The sequence below is a fragment of the Rhinoraja longicauda genome, chromosome 2 (assembly GCF_053455715.1).
Source record: "Rhinoraja longicauda isolate Sanriku21f chromosome 2, sRhiLon1.1, whole genome shotgun sequence".
NCBI lineage: Eukaryota > Metazoa > Chordata > Chondrichthyes > Rajiformes > Arhynchobatidae > Rhinoraja > Rhinoraja longicauda.
The window spans coordinates 78,438,408-78,457,829 of NC_135954.1; the positions used below are offsets into that span (position 1 = coordinate 78,438,408).

At 44.1% G+C, this 19,422-nt stretch overlaps 1 protein-coding gene across 11 annotated transcripts in view; it reads right to left on the minus strand.

Moving 5' to 3' along the window:
* Nucleotides 1-19,422, minus strand: part of LOC144606022 (histone deacetylase 9-like) — a 514,560-nt gene that overhangs the window by 120,898 nt on the left and 374,240 nt on the right. For 10 of the 11 annotated variants that reach the window (XM_078421808.1, XM_078421873.1, XM_078421839.1 and 7 more), the window contains one exon: nt 1,128-1,259. The exons of the other annotated variant lie outside the window; for it this stretch is intronic. In XM_078421808.1, the coding sequence (XP_078277934.1) occupies nt 1,128-1,259 (132 nt within the window). The remainder of the gene's footprint in view (nt 1-1,127; nt 1,260-19,422) is intronic. 11 annotated transcript variants of the gene reach the window in all.

Here is a 19,422-nt window from a genome sequence, read left to right on the forward strand (position 1 = left end):
CCATTTAGAGCTCCACAGCTCTCCAGTAAACACTCTCCATTTCCTTGGGTATCTACGTGAGTTCCATGTTCAATTTTCTATCCCTTCACAGTGGTTTAAATGTCACATTGAAACTGAAGTTTCTGTATCTCAATCAGCTCTAATATTGGAAATTCTAAATCAAGCTGACTCAAACTCATTACAGACAGAATTAATTGACAATGTGATACAATGCCATTAAACATGAAATGGGTAGAACAAGAAGGCTACAGGCATAAAGTTCATGAACTGTCCCATGTCTGCTTGTACCATTTAACCTCCTTAACTAAATTCCATCCTTAGCATTTGATGCTCATTTTTAAGAGTATGCCCATTATAATGTCCATTGCAGCACTCCAATGATGAAATGAAATCCTGACATCAAATGCCATTCCCTAACTTTGAGGTGTCCTACTTGAAATACTTATTGAGAAGGCTAATAGTTCTGAAACGTGCCTTTTTAGGATTCTTAAATCATATCAGCTATAACTTAAGTCAGGAGGGAAAGTAAAAAAATTTAAAAAGCTCAAAAAAACAGTTTTGTTTGGAATAACCTAAAAGAAAATTTTAAAATCCTGAAGGAAGTTAACAAAATTGATACATGCAAGCACATTAACTGTTGCCAAGGACTAGAACAGTATGAAAAACTGGGGAAATTAATTAAAAATAAGAAAGAACGTGAGGGAGAATGATTTTATATTTCAGGTTACAGACTTCTTGGTTAAGTTAATGGAGATAACCACTTAAGGTGTGAATATTAATTGGTTTAAAACATAATTAGCTATAATTCCAGAGAGAAAAGTGTTTGAGGGATAAGACATGAAAGAAGAAATGCAGGAATAAGATTACGCAAAAGAGTAATTTAGAATGAAATAGCTTTTCCGACTGCTATGTATTTTTTATCTCACATCTGAACGTTCTTCCAGATCCTGTGTCTATTCCATTCCCACACCCAGAAAATCACTGTTTCTACTCAGAGGAACAGCTTTAATTGTCTACTTTAGTTTTTGTGCCATTGTACAAAACTGAGACACAGCCAAGATATTGGCATAACGATATCTGTACAGTACAAGCCAGTTTTTATAGAGCATTATGTTCATCCCAACTACCTGTTGTCTCAAGCGTTCTCTTCTTGAAGGTGCTGATAATGGTGCCATCTTTTCTGCGCAATAATGGACTACTCCTCCTCTCTGCCACTTTCTGTTTTAACCTGGAACGCACCTTCAAGTTTGGCTCTGAGGCTGTGAAAACATGAGAACATCGGGTGTGGGCAAAGAGAATCTGAATAACATTCGTACAACATATCAGGGATAGTGTGGAAGGGCCACGAAAAGTAAATTTAGCTGAACACATTAAGAAAAGGAAAAAAAAGAAAATCCTAGACAGATCTAGTTTAAGGACATCAACAGTGAACAAAACAGTGGAGAGGATAGAAAGGGAAGAGCCTGCTTTTTGATTCTAAACTTATTGAAAACATCTCCATCTATATCTATTTATTCACAAAATGCTGGAGTAACTCAGCAGGTCAGGCAGCATCTCGGGAGAGAAGGAATGGGTGACGTCACCCATTCCTTCTCTCCCGAGATGCTGCCTGACCTGCTGAGTTACTCCAGCATTTTGTGAATAAATCGATTTGTACCAGCATCTGCAGTTATTTTCTTATCCATCTATATCTATATATATTACTAAAACTCTCATCTTGTTTGTTCCCCACTTCCTGTATGTTTGTCCCCCCCATCCCTGTATGTTTGTCCCCCCCATCCCTGTATGTTTGTCCCCCCCCATCCCTGTATGTTTGTCCCGAATTTTTTGTGCGGTTTTCATCCGGAAAAAAATGGTACACGATAGCGCAACAATTTTAGGCCCGCTTTACTCACTATTGTCCTGGGGAGTGTTTAACACAAGTTTCATTCAAATTGGTCTTATATTTTTGGTTATTGACATTTTAAAGTTGAAAAATAAAGTTTAAAAACTCACTTTCCCACTTACCTTGCCCGTGTTCAGCATTCATGTCACGGTGGGACCAGCCAGAGTGATGTGAGTGGCGGCCAATGATGGGGGGGGTGGTGGGGTTCTAAGCAGACTTTAATACATGCGCTCCACCCCCCCCCGCCCCACCGCCGGGAGTACCGATGCCCGTCCCGGCGTGCCCTGCACCTGACCTTCCTCCCATGGTGCAACGCGGCGGCAGAGGGTCCAAAAAGATGGCTGCCGCTCACCGCCGCTCGCCTGCCGCTTTGGGTCCACGGCTCGCTCTGGCTGCAGGGCTGGTAGCACAGGGCCGAGGTCAGTGGCTCCCTCTCCCCTTTCCTGTCCCCCCCTCGCTCACCCACGGCCTCGGGGGCCACTCCCCGCCCGGCAACGGGCTTCGTCAGTTCGGTAGGGCTGCCGGACCACAGGATCATCAGTTGGGGGAAGATTGCCCCAGGAGAGGCCCGCAGGGATGAGTGCGTGAGAGGGGGGGGGGAGGGGAGGAGGGGAGGGGAGGAGGGGAGGGGGGGAGGGGGAGGTTGAGGGTGGGATGGAGTGGGTGAGAGGGGGCGAGGAGCGGGATTCAGGGGGGATGGAGTGGGTGAGTGGGGGGAGGGGAGGAGGGGATAAGGGGGGTTGAGAGGGATGATGAGTGGGGGGGAGGAGGGGCAGATAAGGGGGTTTGAGGGGGATGGAGTGGGTGAGTGTGGGGGAGGGGAAGGGGGTGAGTGGGGGGAGGAGAAGGGGGAGGGGAGGGGAGGGTGCTAGACCAATACAGGAGAGGTTTGGGGGTTGGAGTGGGTGAGCGGGTGAGGGAGTGGGGGTGAGGGGATGGGGGGATAATGGGGGTTGAGGTGGGATGGAATGGGTGAGTGGGTTAGGGGGGATGAGGAGGGGGGTTGATGGGGGATGGAGTGCGTGAGTAGGGGGGAGGGGGGATAAGGGGGGTTCAGGGGTATCAAGTGGTTGAGTGGGGGGAGGATAGGAGGAGGAGATAAGGGGGGTTGAGAGGGGATGGAGTGGGGAATGGGTGATTGAGAGGGAGGGGGAGGGCTGGAGTGAGGGGGAGGGCTGGAGTGGGGGTGAGGGGGGAGTGGGGGAGGAGAGGGTGCTGGACCAATGCAGGAGAGGTTTGGGCCCAACGGGTCCACTTGGCCTAGTATTATTATAAATGTAGAGCATAGACTTAGAATCATAGAGCACAGAAACATGTCCTTTGGCCCAACTCATCCCAGCTAAGCTTGTCTCGTTTGCCTGTGATTGATCTATATCCCTTGAAACCTTTCCGATGCATGCATCTGTCCAAATGTCTTTTAAATGATGTTATTAATGTAGGACCTTAAATTAAATCATGTACTCACCAAGGCTAATTTATCTTGCCAAATTAACCTATCAACCCTTTCAAGTTCTTAGTCATACATATCACTGGCCTAGTCCAACCACATTGATGCTATAGTCAAGAAAGCACAGCAACACCTCGACTTCCTCATAAGATTAAGGAAATTCAGCAATTCAATGGCACGTACCAATTTCTACAGATGTACCTTAGAATGAATCCTTTCGGGTTGCATCTCAACTTGGTTTGGCAACTGCTCTGCCTATGCCCACAAGACAGTGTGGAGAGTTGTTGGATGGAGCCCAGTCCACTGCACAAACAATCCACCCCACGAGGGCGGCACGGTAGCGCAGCGGTAGAGTTGTTGCTTTACAGCGAATGCATCGCCGGAGACTCAGGTTCGATCCTGACTACGGCTGCTGCACTGTAAGGAGTTTGTACGTTCTCCCCGTGACCTGCGTGGGTTTTCTCCGAGATCTTCGGTTTCCTCCCACACTCCAAAGACGTACAGGTATGTAGGTTAATTGGCTGGGTAAATGTAAAAATTGTCCCTAGTGGGTGTAGGATAGTGTTAATGTACGGGGATCACTGGGCGGCACGGACTTGGAGGGCCGAAAAGGCCTGTTTCCGGCTGTATATATATGATATGATATGATATGATATGATATGATTGACTCCGTCTATATCCCACGCTGCTTCAGGAAAGCAGTCAACATATTCAAGGAATACTTGTACTCTGTTTTTTTCCCCTATTCCCCCTCCCATTGGGCAAAAGATGAAAAAGTTTGAAAGCATATTTAGGAACAGCTTTTCCCCACTGTTGTCGAACTATTGAATGAATATCTCATGAGCTAAGACTGTAGTTCCAATCTCCCAGTCTACCTCGTAGCCGGTTTTGCACTTTAAATTTTTTTTGCACTTTCTCTGTAGCTGTATAATCTACACACTGTCTATTTTTTTCTTTTTCATTATCAGTTGTACTTGTGTATGGTTTGATTGTATTCATGTATGGTGTTTGCAGGGAGAGCACAACAAACCAGTTTTTTACTGTATCTTGGCACTTGTGACATAAATAAACCAATACAAAAAATTGAGCTGTGGATGCATCGTATCTACCTTGAGCATCATATTTGAGCATCGTATCTACCATGGAAACAAAATGATGAGTTTAAAATGGAAACCAAAGTATCCTAAAAATATAAAACTGCCCCAAGACATACTCAGAGTTTCCAATTAAATCGTGTTGAAAAAAAGAAAGTATGAATAATATCTCTTGACATCTTCTTGATAAACAGCTTGTTATACAACCATCCAATTTCCAATTTTGTTGATTTCAGTCAGACAGCTCCATGTTCTTAATTATTTTTTATCTGGCGAAGATGTAAAATGACCTCTCTTGGTTTTTTTTAACCAGCAACAAAGCATGTACATTTATTGCTTTTGCAAGGACAACATTGAGGGCAACAGAAAAATTATTACTTGATGTTAACAATGGTGCCATGCAAAATATCTTCATTACTTGAATTAAAAAGATGCGGTTTCAAACCAACTCCAGATATTTAGCCTGCAAAGCTGACGCTCCATTAAGCTTTGAGGAAATGATGTCTTCTGAAGTCCTATATTTGGGGAAGGGAGAACCGTCAATTTGATAGAAAGTTTCATCAGTCAGGGGGAGATACAGACTGCTTGTCTCAATCACACAGTAAAGGAATATTGCTTTGCAATGTGTAACTTATTTTATAAATAATGTACCAGAGTTTTTTAGTTTAGGTATCGGGCCATTCGCCAGCATCTTAGATAGGTAATGAGCAAAGATACTTATGGTAAAATTCTACTCTCCAAAATAGATTTACCTACATAATAACCCATCTTGGATTACTTTGCTGCACATCAGAGTTGTGCATTTCAAGTGCCATACCACTTGATAAATGCACAGTGAATTATTAAGAGAAACTTACAGTTAATAATCTTTGCAATATCTTACAGCATTTTCTACCTAAATGTTGGACCACAAGTAAAATGATTTCCCATATGCTGTTCATTTTTGCAATTTATTCTGGGGCTCGTTGTTAAATCACCACAATTCCTTGATTGGAAAGGAATCAATCTGAATCATGTCTAGAGAGACAATGTGAATGAGAGAATATGTATATTAAAGGGTGTGTGATTGTGGAGAAGAGGGTGCAGTAAAATATGAAGCAATGAAAGGCACATAAACTTTAAAAAATATGCATTACAAATGGCACTTTAATCTGAAAAACATCGCAGAAAATAATAAAGGAAGAGAGAGAGAGAGAGAGAGAGAGAGAGAGAGAGAGAGAGAGAGAGAGAGAGAGAGAGAGAGAGAGAGAGAGAGAGAGAGAGAGAGAGAGAGAGAGAGAGAGAGAGAGAGAGAGAGAGAGAGAGAGAGAGAGAGAGAGAGAGAGAGATTATAAACTAAGCAAATATGAAAGTAAACAAAGTAAAATAAAAACTAAAAACTATAAATCTGGAAGATTGAAGTCCCTGTGTGCTTTGGACCTTGAGCAATGAGTGTATGGTCAACCCAAAACTCAAGACAGGCTTGTAAAATATGTTTTTCAACATTATTTGGTTGAACTGACAAAACCTGGTCTTCCTCCACTTGTCGCCCATTGGAGGAACTGATACTATTCCCCTTGGGACCAAGAGGAGAAATGTACAAGATCATGACTGCTTTAGAAACAATAACTGGAGAGTTGCACCCACTATCTGGCAGTTCAAGGAGTGAGTGCACAGATTTAAAGTTTTGTGCAAAAAAAACAATGGAATGGAGTGAGGAGGGAGGGTATGATTTTATCTTATTGCATGTAGCTATGATCTGGAATTCATTGCCTAAAATGGTGGGAGAAACAGAATTATTTAATGCTTTTGAAAGGAGATTGGATAGACATCGAGGAGGTTATAAAATGCAGGGCTGTAGGGAAAGAGTTGGAAATTGGTTAATTAGATTATGGAACCAACATAGGGAAACAATGTGCGCTGAAGCAATTCTATGACTGTAATTCTCAAGAATAAGATTATGGGTAGAAGCCACATTGAGAAAAGTCCACATGCAACATTTTGGAAGTCCTGTAGGTGCCAACATTGCATGTTGCACAAACCATAAAACATGCTTGTATAATTTAGCCCCAACTACAGAGAGGCAGAGAGAAAGTGGGTGTTTTTAGTGGCCTGGAAACCTGGTTTAAAGATCCTGTAGAATCTGACAGCAGGAGGTCATTTGAATATTTTAAACCCCCACAGTTTGCCGATTTACTTTGCAGCAAAATGCATTGCAATGCTGTTCACGGATTAAATGAGAGAAAGTGTAACAGATATTTGGGGGTTATAATCTCCTTAATAATTTGCAGTCCTGTATTTAACTGGAGGTCCAGCAGAACCAAAGGCAAGGGACAGGGTTGGGGAAAATGCCAGCTTTTCTGGAGATCAGTACAGCATCCAAGGCACCAGCAGCATTCTGGTCTTTCTTCAGATTCCTTGTCAGCATTCAGTTAATGATTCTGTGGTCTTCCAGCACCGATATTCCAAGAAACATATTTCAGCTCCAAATGAAGTATGTGTCATTGTGTTTATTTTTGTTTTAGAAAGCTACACCGGTGGGCCAGCTGAAAATCTAGTTTTGTGGTATTGCAGTGTTAAGATAATATTATGCAATTGTGCAGATATCTAGCAAAGGGAATCTAGTCTTCCACGTAATGCTTTCATTCTCATGGCTGATGGACAGAGATCAACAAATTAAAACAGAGGGTGCCAGGGGAATGGCTATAAAGGCAGAGATCTTGAAGTTTCTTTTCAATTTTATTTAAACCAGATTCCACTTATTTAACAGCCCATGACCCATTTTCATTATACGTGATTTGGTGCCTCCTTCATCTCGGGGTCAGATGACTGTCATATTTATTAAATGTTTTGTCAAGCCATTTCCGTTACAATCACATGTACAAAAGCAGTCACAGTTAAGTGCAACTCCAGTGGAATTTATCAGGTAAACTATGCCTCAGGTTGTTTTTGATTTGAAAATGTTCAACCCATTCCCAATGGTAAATGAGTGGTAGTGAAGGGTAGAAGCTGAAGAAGTAAGTTATACAGACTAGAAACAAGCCATTTGGCCCATCATGTTCATGCCAAACTTGAAGTAGCCGTCTGCACTAATCCCATTTTCCCGCACTTGGTTTGTAGCCTTCTGTTCCTTGGCAATTCAAATACTCATCCAGATACTTCATAATGATTCACTGAATCTACCACCCTGCTGACAACCATCCTCCTGGTGAAAATTTCGTCCTCCAATCTCCCCTAAGCTCCTACTCCATAGCCTTGTGTTTTTATACAGCTCTGCTAGGGGGATATGTTTCTCACTATCTACTGTATCTTTAAACCCCTGTCACTTAATACACTTTTACCAGGTTTTCCCCTCAGCCTCTTTCACTCCATGAGAAACAAACCCAACCAGATTCATTACTGAAACATTCCATCCCAGGCAACATCCTGCTGAATATCCTGTCCACCTTCTGCAATGCAATCACCTCCCATGTACAGTGTGGTGATCAGGACTGCAGACAATATTTCAACATGGCCTAAACATGGCCTAAAAAAGTCGGAAGAAGGTTCTTGACGTGAAACGTCACCCATTCCTTCTCTCCAGAGATGCTGCCTGTCCCGCTGAGTTACTCCAGCATTTTGTGTCTATGGCCTAAACAATGTTCTATAAAGTTGTACCAGAACCTCCCACCTCTTATATTTCCATCCCCTAGATAAAGAAGCTTATGGAATAATATCTCAGTGTTTTTGTACTGCTTTAGCTACTATACTGCTGGCCTTATGGATCCTTGGAAGCATATAGTAAAAAAGGTCTGTTCTCAGTACTGCTAAGAGCCCTACCACTCTCCAGTTACAGGGTACTGGTGACCAATGATGGTGGCTGCAGTTCCATATGTTCTTTGTTTTTGATGGTTTGTGCTTCTTGGAACTGCAGTTATCCACGTAAATGGAGAATACTACATCAAACTTCCAACTTGTGCCTTGTAAAATGTAGAATACTTTGCAGAATCACAAGACGAGTTCCGTGCCTCACTTAACTCACAGGCACTATTGATTGTGATAATGAAAAATATAGTGCTACACAAAGGTTCAATCAAAGGCCATTTGTTAGCCACCTGAAGGGGTTGGTGTGTTCAAATTGAACCCTTTAGTCCTGGGGTGAAGGATGCCAGTCCTTTCTGCATCTACAGATTCCGACTGGAATGTTTTGGGTAACAACAAGATCCATCCTGATAGCGACCTCCATTTGGTATGCTTCTGACAGTAATTATTTCGTCTGACACCTGGAGAAGTCAAATTGAGTGAGGTACTGTCGAGTGCTATGGTACTTCCAAACTACTTTGAGGGCGCCTTGGTAGAGTGGCTGCCTGAGAGTGCTTGAGGCGCGGGAGTCCAGGGGTTGATCCCGACTAAGGGTGCTGTCTGTATGGAGATGGTACGTTCTCCTCTTGACCGCTTGAATTTCTCCGAGACCTTCGGTCTCCTCCCACACTCAAAAGACGTACAGGTTTGTAGGTTAATTGGCTTGGTATAAGTGTAAATTGACCAGAATGTATGTAGGATAGTGTAAAGGTGCGAGGATTGCTTGTCGGGGTGGACTCGGTGGGCCGAAGGGCCCGTTTCCTCGCTGTATCTCTAAAGTAAACTAAACTACATACATCAAGATGAATCGAGCTCCTGGATGGCAGAACAGACTAAGAGTTAAAAATCGAACAGCTCACGATCAGGCAGCCCTCTCAAGGAAGAACAGTACACAGTGTGCTGAGAGGCCTCCATTGCTGGCGTGAGATAGTGTAAGAATAAGAAAACCGAAAAGGAATGTGATGCATCCTCTGGGCACCTGAGGATAACCATCAGTGGTAAAATTGCACGTTCAGCAGGTGGTGCAGAATGAAGCAAAGAACTCACTCCTTCTGCTCAGTCATTTTATTCATAATCGCGTACCGCAGAGCAGTAAAGACATTTCCATTTGAGCAGTTGACTAATGTGATGCATATCCTCTGGGTTCAGTGAGCGCTCTTCAGGGCAAGCTGAAAGAAACTGGAATTATCCACAAATTCGCTTCATGCACAGCTGCATAAATTAGTTTCTATTTTTGGCAATATATTCATCCCTTGTTCCAATTCAGATCAATCGTATAAACAGAACACTTCCTGTTAAGTGTCCTGAAGCTCCCTGCTCACACAGGAGAGAAGATTTTAACAGCTTTACTAGTGCAGCAGGGTGTTCTATCATGTTGTTCCATTGCTGCAATTGTTCTATCGGGGGGAAAAAAGTACGAACTATTCTGTTTTCAAGCAAAAATAACATTGTACAAGCATTTTCTTGTGGTCAAAGGAAAAATAGCCTAAGATCAAAGAATCTCCTATTTGCCAGGTTCTGTGGTAACTGTAATAATAAGAATGTACCTTTTCATACCTCTAGTTTCCCTCTTCCCTAAGTCTGAAGAAGGGTCCCAACCTGTCACCTACTCCTTTTCTCCCGAGTTGCTGCCTGACTCGCTGAGTTACTCCAGCGTTTTGTGTCTAACTGTATTCAAACAACCTTCATGTTGTGATAAAATGAAGTGGTAGGAGACAGTCAAAACAGCTTTTAAGATCTATTTGCTTCAGGAAAACAGTTTCCCCAGAATGACATATAGGCTGAAAGGGTTAAGTTATGTGGTCAGCTTCAATATGGTAATATACAAATATATGATTAACATACATTTTCTTACACTGATTAACATACAAGTTCTCTCTGCGTTAAGAATTTCCTATGAACTACTGGTATATGAGATGTCTCCAGAGATGACCTTTTACCATTGTTAACATTGCCCACATGGAACTTATCTGTGATATTGTACGTGAAGTAGAGTTCCAGGTGTTGAATTAAACTGTAAAGTTGGTGAAAGTCACAGAAAGTCCACTCATTTACCCCAGATTCAGATGACCTGTCTTTTTGTGAGATGTGCAGAATGATCTTTGCTTCAATTCAAGTGAATTTATTGAATTTTGTCCATGGACATTTCTGCACAAAGTACCAGCCAATAACAATTAAGTGAAGGCAGAAGCTAGGTTAAGTTTTATAAAAATATTTAAAAAATACTTCCTAAATTTTTCACACTCTAGGGTGTCCGAATACCATCAGCTTGGGCGAGAGCAGTCACGTGTCCATTGCCTCCCCCACTGTGTTGCTGAATGCCAAGCAGCATGGATAAGCTCATGTCATAGGAGCAGAATTAGGCCATTCAGCCCATCCAGTCTACTCCAATCATGGCTGATCGATCTTTCCATGTCAAACCCATTCTCCTGCCTTCTCCCTGTATGTAACCTTTGACTCCCTTATTAATCAAGAACGTGTCAATCTCCGCTTTAAAAATGCCCAATGACGGCATTCACTGCCATCTGCGGCAATGAATTTCACAGATTCACCACCCTCTGATTACAGAAATTCCTCCTCATCTCCTTTCTGAAGGCACATCCTTTTATTCTGAGGCTGTGCTCTCTGATCCTTGACTCTCCCACTGTTGGAAACATCCTCTCCACATCCACTCTATCCAGGCCTTTCATTAATTTTGCATTAAACCACTGATCTAATGCTGAATTCAGTCGCGTGTTCAGTGGGCTGATGGAAAAATATGAAACAGTGCGGATCGCAGCTTGCAAGTAGCATCACTTTCCAGAAAGCTATATTAAGATGCAAAGAATAAGACATGAACCCTGTGTGCTTTCCTCCCTTGTTCATCCTAAGCAGAGCTCAAAATAAATTTGCTGATTCAAGACCTCAGCTTCTACAAGAACCCAGCTGCAAACTTGTATCATGCCAATTCATCAGCACTGCCATCATTCTAAAGGCTCGGTTAAAGTGCTTATCAAGCTAAAAGAGGGAAACCGAGCAGACATTTGAACCACAGCAATCAGCCTATAAGGCAAATTCCAAGACTGATCCTTAAAGGATAAATACTTGTAGGCTGCAAAGAAATTGGTTATCTTCAACGGGAGCAATAATAGTGGAGACAGCTTTCCATGTCATTTCAGAAGAATTTCAAAACTCTCACATAGATAAGAGTTTGGAGAGAATGCAGAGGTACTGTACAATATATTGCCAAGAATGGAAAATTGTAGTTGTGAGGAATGGTTAGGTAAGCTAAAATTGTTTTCTTTCAAACAGAAGAGGCTGATGGGAAAGTTAATTGAGGTGCAGAAAATCAAGAGTGGCTTAGATATATTAAATAAGGTGGCCCAATTTTCCCGACAGAAAGGTACAATCAAGTGACATAGATTTAAAAGAATTGGTAAAATAATTATAGGGGAGATGCGGAAAGTATTTTCTAACCAGTGGGTAATGGGGAGATGCAATTCACTGCCTGAAAGGCTAATGGGAGGCAGAAACACTCATTGCGTAAAAGTAGTGTTTGAAGAGTCAAGGACGCAGATGAAATGCGAGAAGGTGGAATTAGGCTGGGCTCCTCTTTTTGGATTGGTATGGGCAGGATGGACTGAATGATTTCTAAAGTTGCTACAATTCTATGACTTCCCAGGTTCAGGGTGAATGAAACTAACAAAAACCAATCAGTTCTTTACTGTTATTATTACAAACTATCACTTGGATGACGATAACTGTTCAATCATAAAGGTCAATCACAAGCTGCAGTCACATTTATTGCAAAAATCTTCCATGGCTAAAAAAACCCTTCCTGGATATTTAAATGTTAAAAAAGTAAAACAAACATGAGCCATGTTTCAACCTTGCTTGTACTGCATTCATATTGTAAGTTCAATCATCTAACATAACTTTTGGATAAAGAAACAAAAGATTAGTTTTAAAAAATCCAACCTTTGCACATGCCACTAGCAACCATGTACAAATAACAGAATAATGCTTTAAAGACTTGGAGGAGTTAGTTCTGTGTTCATGGAAGGTTTCATTTGACTCATTTAAAAAAGTTTCGAAATCAGCCTTCCAGCACAGTTTGTGGTTTCGAGCAATCAATGGATGTTAATGACGTGGATGACATTGCAATTAAACATTACTAATTGACTAGGGATGTTTGGGGCCCTTTTGACGTATATATGACATCAAAGGTCAAATGTTTTGGGATAGCTGTTTGCAATGTAGATGAATGAGAAATGTGTTTGGCTCTAGGTTATTCTTTAATGATATTATTCTCATATGCATATAATTTAGTAAGAATCTGGAATATTGATTAGGAAAGGTTAACCAATTCACATTTTAATAGTTTTAAAATAATTTAGAATTTAAAAATTCATATGTCTTTACAAAATATTGTTGCTAGCTGGTCTCCGACTTTGAGAAAATGTTAAATATCAATTGTGGTGAATAGAACACTTATCTCTCTCATCCTTAACCAAATAACATTCCAACATTATAGTGTTTGGTCAGAGTTAAAGTTCCTCAATCTTGTCATAATTAATACATCATAAATTAATTTCATCTTGCACTTCCATGTCATTCACCTTTCTGATTCATTCTGAAATAACATTGATAATTGAGCTAATTAGATATATTTTTATATTGTACACCTACCATTTTTCTGCCAACCAGACAAACAGACTTTTGTTTTACTAACGGGAAGGGTTAAAAATTGTAAGCCTAGAAATTAATTTAAGTGATGCCCGTTTTGTAACAATATAATTTCCATTGTTAAAGAAAATCAAGGATTTGCAGCAAGGATTGTGAACAATAGACAATAGACAATAGGTGCAGGAGTAGGCCATTCAGCCCTTCGAGCCAGCACCGCCATTCAATGCGATCATGGCTGATCACTCTCAATCAGTACCCCGTTCCTGCCTTCTCCCCATACCCCCTCACTCCGCTATCCTTAAGAGCTCTATCCAGCTCTCTCTTGAAAGCATCCAACGAACTGGCCTCCACTGCCTTCTGAGGCAGAGAATTCCACACCTTCACCACTCTCTGACTGAAAAAGTTCTTCCTCATCTCCGTTCTAAATGGCCTACCCCTTATTCTTAAACTGTGGCCCCTTGTTCTGGACTCCCCCAACATTGGGAACATGTTTCCTGCCTCTAATGTGTCCAATCCCCTAATTATCTTATATGTTTCAATAAGATCCCCCCTCATCCTTCTAAATTCCAGTGTATACAAGCCTAATTGCTCCAGCCTTTCAACATACGACAGTCCCGCCATTCTGGGAATCAACCTAGTGAACCTACGCTGCACGCCCTCAATAGCAAGAATATCCTTCCTCAAATTTGGAGACCAAAACTGCACACAGTACTCCAGGCCAACATTCCATTGGCTTTCTTCACTGCCTGCTGTACCTGCATGCTTCCTTTCAGTGACTGATGCACTAGGACACTAGGACGTAACAAGAGGACCGAATGAGGAATTTTCCTTTGAGTTGTTTTATATGGCCAGCACATGAGTATGCAGAAGCACCCTGATGTGCAATATAGATTAGAATTTATAAGCAAATGTGTGTGTTAGAAATTTTAGAACTGAGTGAATAAAAAGTCAAACCTTTTAAGGCACTTTATCTGAATATACATGGTATTTAACAAACAGGAGGTGAGTTAATGGCTTAAATAGAAACAAATTATTTTGATGTAATCATGATTGCAGTTATATGATTTTGCATGACCAGAACTGAGAATCTAGTGTAGGAAAATAACTGCAGATGCTGGTACAAATCGAAGGTATTTATTCACAAAATGCTGGAGTAACTCAGCAGGTCAGGCAGCATCTCAGGAGAGAAGGAATGGGTGACATTTCGTGTCAAGACCCTTCTTCAGACTGATGTCAAGGGGGAGGGACAAAGGATATTGGTGGAGACAGGAAGATAGAGGGAGAACTGGGAAGGGGAGGGGAAGAGAGGGACAGAGGAACTATCTAAAGTTGGAGAAGTCAATGTTCATACCGCTGGGCTGCAAGCTGCCCAAGTGAAATATGTGCTGTTCCTCCAATTTCCGGTGGGCCTCACTATGGCACTGGAGGAGGCCCATGACAGAAAGGTCAGACTGGGAGTGGGAGGGGGAGTTGAAGTGCTCAGCCATCAGCTGATGGGGTGGAAGTTGAGAACGAGGGGGATTCTGTCCTTGTTACGAATGGGGGAGGGGGAGCAAGAGCAGAGCTGCGGGATATAGTAACAAGGACAGAATCCCCCTCGTTCTCAGTCTTTCCAGGTGAGACAGAGGTTCACCTGCACCTCCTCCAACCTCATCTATTGTAGCCGCTGCTCTAGATGTCAACTTCTTTACATCGACGAAACCAAACGCAGGCTCGGCGATCGTTTCGCTCAACACCTTTGCTCTGTCCGCCTTAACCAACCTGATCTCCCGGTGGCTGAGCACTTCAACTCTCCCTCCCACTCCCAGTCTGACCTTTCTGTCATGGGCCTCCTCCAGTGCCATAGTGAGGCCCACCGGAAATTGGAGGAACAGCACCTCATATTTCGCTTGGTACTATTGGAATTTCCCATATCAATGGATTTTGACCCAACACTGTGTAAATTGGAATGCTAGTTCACCAAATGAAATGCCAATCAGATCACTTCTTTAAATTACCAGGAACAAAACAAATCTAACAGTTACAGGCATACAGTAAACCCATGAGCACAATTAAATATGACTAAAGGAACTGGAAACAGCTGAGTCACATTCCCAGTGGCGTCTTTAAATGGAGAGAACAATTGGTAATGCATTACAATATAATGTCTTTACTACTGGGAATTAACTTTTTCCATTGGAAAATTCCTCCAAATTACCAGAAATTTCATGTTCTGGAATGTTATTGAAAAATATTGTGTTGTTTGGAAACAGGTATGTTCGCCACAAAAGATCTGACTCAGCAACGATCTCCAGCATTGCTTTAGTTTATAATTATATAAAAAATGTTTTGTTAAACCACAAAGATATCCACTAAAAAAATACATTTAGAAAGTCATACTGTATTACCAAAGTGTGCTTGATCTAATGGTTTTAATCATTATTCTTTCTCAACAGTTTCCTGATGATGTCCTGGAGGTTTTGTACTTATGGTACATTACTGAAATGTCCTAATGGTAGTAAGATACTGTTCTCCACTGTAATTGCGCACCTCCAGTTAATAGAAATATGCTGATTATTGTACATCATGTATGGCTGGTACTATTGGAATTACCCATTTCAATGGATTTTGACCCAACACTGTGTAAATCGGAATGCTATTTCACCAAATGAGATGCCAATTACATCAGGTCTTTAAATTTCCAGCAACAAAAAAAATGTATTACGGTTATATGCCTTCAGCTGGCTCCTTTGATTAGAGAAAGTATTCAAATATAAGCTGCATTTCCATTCTTAACCACACTTTGAGACTGCATAATCATTACTATATCAACCAACTACTTAAAAGACAGCAGACTGCAATTCAATATGTCTATACACCTGCATCATATGGCAACTTGATGGGACATGAGTTAAGCTGCCCTCATCTACTGAGGTATTTCCCTCAGCCTCACTACTGCAGGAAGGTGCTAAACAGAGACAAGTTATTTATAATTATTACTAGACGGGCATGGACCTGTTGGGTCCAAATCTCCTGCGGGCTCGGCAACCCTCCGTTCAAACCCCCCCCCCCCACGACACTCACCCACTCCATCCCCCCTCAAACCCCCCGCTCACACACTCTATCCTCCCTCAACCCCCCTTATCCCCCCCCCCCTCACTCACCCACTCCAAATCCTGCGGGCCCAGCAATCCTCCGTGCAACCCCCCCCCCACTCACCCACTCCATCCCCCATCAACCTGCCTTATCCCCACCTCCTACCCTCCCCACACACCCCCCCCCCCCCCACCTCCACCCCACCGTTTACACCATCGCAAAGTCAAAATATCATAAGTCGAAGCATCGTAAGTCTGGGAGCATCTGTAATAGATCACGTGGCCGGAAGCAAGCTGTGGCACGCTACGGGTCGCTGCCGTTTGCACCATCGCAAAGTCGAAATATCATAAGTCGAAATATCGTAAGTCGAAATATCGTTAGTCAAAATATCGTAAGTCGAAGCATTGTAGGTCTGGGAGCATCTGTATTAGATCAACGGGCCCCAACTGCGCACGCGCGGAACTTCTCCCATTGTGAAGTCAAAAACGCAGCTTGGCGATGACGGCCGTCTTGTTGGACCCTCTGCCACCGCGCTGCACCACGGGAGGAAAGTCAGGCATGCCAGGACGGGTGCCGGTCCTCCCGGTGGTGTTGGGAGCATATTTATTAAAGTTTCAGCTCGACGGCTCAGCAGCAGGAGAGCTCTTCTCACCTTTCCTCCTCATTGGCCGCCACTCCCGTCTCTTGTGCGGGTCCCGCCCCCCTCCAAGCAGGAACCCTCCTCCAACTGCGTACGCGCAGATGCGCCGACCATCTTACGTCAGTATAAACGTTTTTTAAATGATCGGCGGCCATCTTACATAAGTATTAAAGTTTAAAAAGTGATTTTCAAACCTCTCCTGCGGGCACGACAACCCCGTTGGGTGCAAGCCTCTCCTGCGGGTCCGGCAACCCTCCCCCAACTGATGATCTGTGGACCTGTTGGTGGTCGGGGAGTGTCCCCCGGGGCCATGGGGACAGGAAATGCGAGAGGGAGCCACTCACCTCTGCCCTGGGCATCCATCGCGTCGGCCAGAGCGAGCCGTGGACCCGTTGGGTGGAAACCTCTCCTGCAGCGGCAGCTTGGCGGTGAGCGGCAGCCACGGCCATCTTGTTTGACCCTCTGTCGCCACGTTGCACCACAGGAGGGTCAGGCGAGGGGCACGCTAGGACGGGCGCCGGTCCTCCTGGCGGGGTTAAAGATTCAGCTTGACGACTCAGCAGCCCCCCCATCTCATTGGCCGCCACTCCCGTCATTCTGGCGGGTCCCATCCCTGGCAGCCATCATGCCCCCCCCCATTGGCCGCCACACCCGTCTCTCGGGCAGGTCGCATTGTGACGTTGAACGCGGATGATGGCCAGGGTAAGTTGAAAAGTGATCTTTTTAAACATTAAAATGTCAATAACTTAAAAACTACAAGACCATTTTGAATGAACCTTCCTCCAGTCCATCCCAGGACAATTGTGAGGAAGGTGGGCCTGAAATTGTTGCGCTATCATGTACCATTTTAGCTGTATTTCCGGCTCAACGGACACAAACAAATGGCACAAACATACAGCCAGACAAACAAGATGCGAGTTTTAGAAATATATAGACTTGGAAAAACCTTCAATGTTTATCCACAGCAGCGGAAATACCTCAGCCTTTCAATGATGAGAGTTATAGGGATCTCAAAGAGAAAGGGAATTATTTAAAAGCTGAAAAACTCCAAGAGACAAAATAAAAATATTCTGAAAGTTACGCAGGTTAGTCAACACTTGAACTGCTTAATCTCTGGGAAATTGACAGAGATTTCCTCAATAACATGCTGCAATTTTCAGTCTTAGAATATTAATTTCAAACCTTATTCCCATCCATCTATTGTATAAAATATTAATATAATTTATTTTTATGGCTGAATTGGAACTGAAGAAATGTCACAATCTGGTCTCAGATGAATAGGAATTTTCTCCAACTAAACATTGAACATATATCAAAGCCATTGCTTTTAGTCTATGCCACAAATTCTACTCCATTGACACAAATTCCAATCCTTTCCCTGGGAAAGAGTGAGACTGCACCAGACTAATTGCAACATCGGGCGGAGGAGTTGGCTGCGCCTAACGGCTGCGGCTCTCTGGCAGTCTGTTGTCTTTTTTTCTTTTTTTTTGTTTGTGTCGGTGTTGGGATGGTTTTTGTTTCTGTTTTTGGCAGTGTATGTGTGGTGGGGGTGTGGGGTGGGGGGGGGGTGGGGGGGGGGGGGCGGGGGGAAACCTTTATTTTATTAGGTCTCTTCCCCGGGGCGCAGCTCGCCCGCGGGGCCTTCCATCGCCCGGCGCGGCTCGGCTGCAGGCCTTAACATCGCCGGCGCAGCTCGGCCGCGGGACGTTTCAGTGCCCGGTGCGGCTCGGCCGCTGGACTTAACATCGCCCGGTGCGGCCGCGGGACGTTTCAGTGCCCGGCGCGGCTTGGCCGCTGGACTTAACATCGCCAGCGCGGCTCGGCCGCGGGACGTTCAGTGCCCGGTGCGGCTCGGCCGCGAGACGTTTCAGTGCCCGGTGCGGCTCGGCCGCTGGACTTAACATCGCCCGGTGTGGCCGCGGGACGTTTCAGTGCCCGGTGCGGCTCGGCCGCGGGACGTTTCAGTGCCCGATGCGGCTTGGCCGCTGGACTTAACATCGCCCGGTGTGGCCGCGGGACGTTTCAGTGCCCGGTGCGGCTTGGCCGCTGGACTTAACATCGTCAGCGCTGTTCGGCCGCGGGACGTTTCAGTGCCCGGTGCGGCTCGGCCGCTGGACTTAACATCGCCCGGTGTGGCCGCGGGACGTTTCGGTGCCCGGGGCGGCTCGGCCGGGGGGCCTTCCATCCCCTTGCGGGGGCTGTGCGTGTCGTTTGCCTCGGTAGGGGTCGAGCTGCCTGTCCGTGGGTGCGGGGGGAAGAGAGGGGAAGTTTTGTTGCCTCCATCACAGTGAGGGGGTGTTTGGAGTCACTGTGATGGATGTTTGTGTTGGGGTCGGGTGTCCTGTGTTCTTTTCTTTTTTGCTGTGTTTTGTGTGACTGCTGAAATTTCGCTCGGTGTTGTGCCGAGTGACAATAAAGTGTTGTTATGTTGTTATGTTATGTTAAGATAGACTTCAATCGCATATGCATACCATGCCGATGATCATTTATTTTCATCTCCATAACTTGGTCAACTCTACCCTGCCACAGCTCATCTGGTGCTGAAATGTAGTGGCCTGGCGGAGGCCAGAGAAAAGGCTGGACGCCAGGCAGGTTTAGTTAAAGGTCTTTATTAGGCTGTGAGCTCCTACTCACAACGAAGTCCACCTAGGGATGAACCACACCTCCCAACGGGCTGACCTTTAACCCCTTAAGCCTGTCTGTCAAGTGACGAGGGGGGCAGACCCAAGGAGTGGCCTGATACCCAAGGACCGCCACAGCCTCAACTTTGACCAAATCATTGAACTTGTTGTCAAAC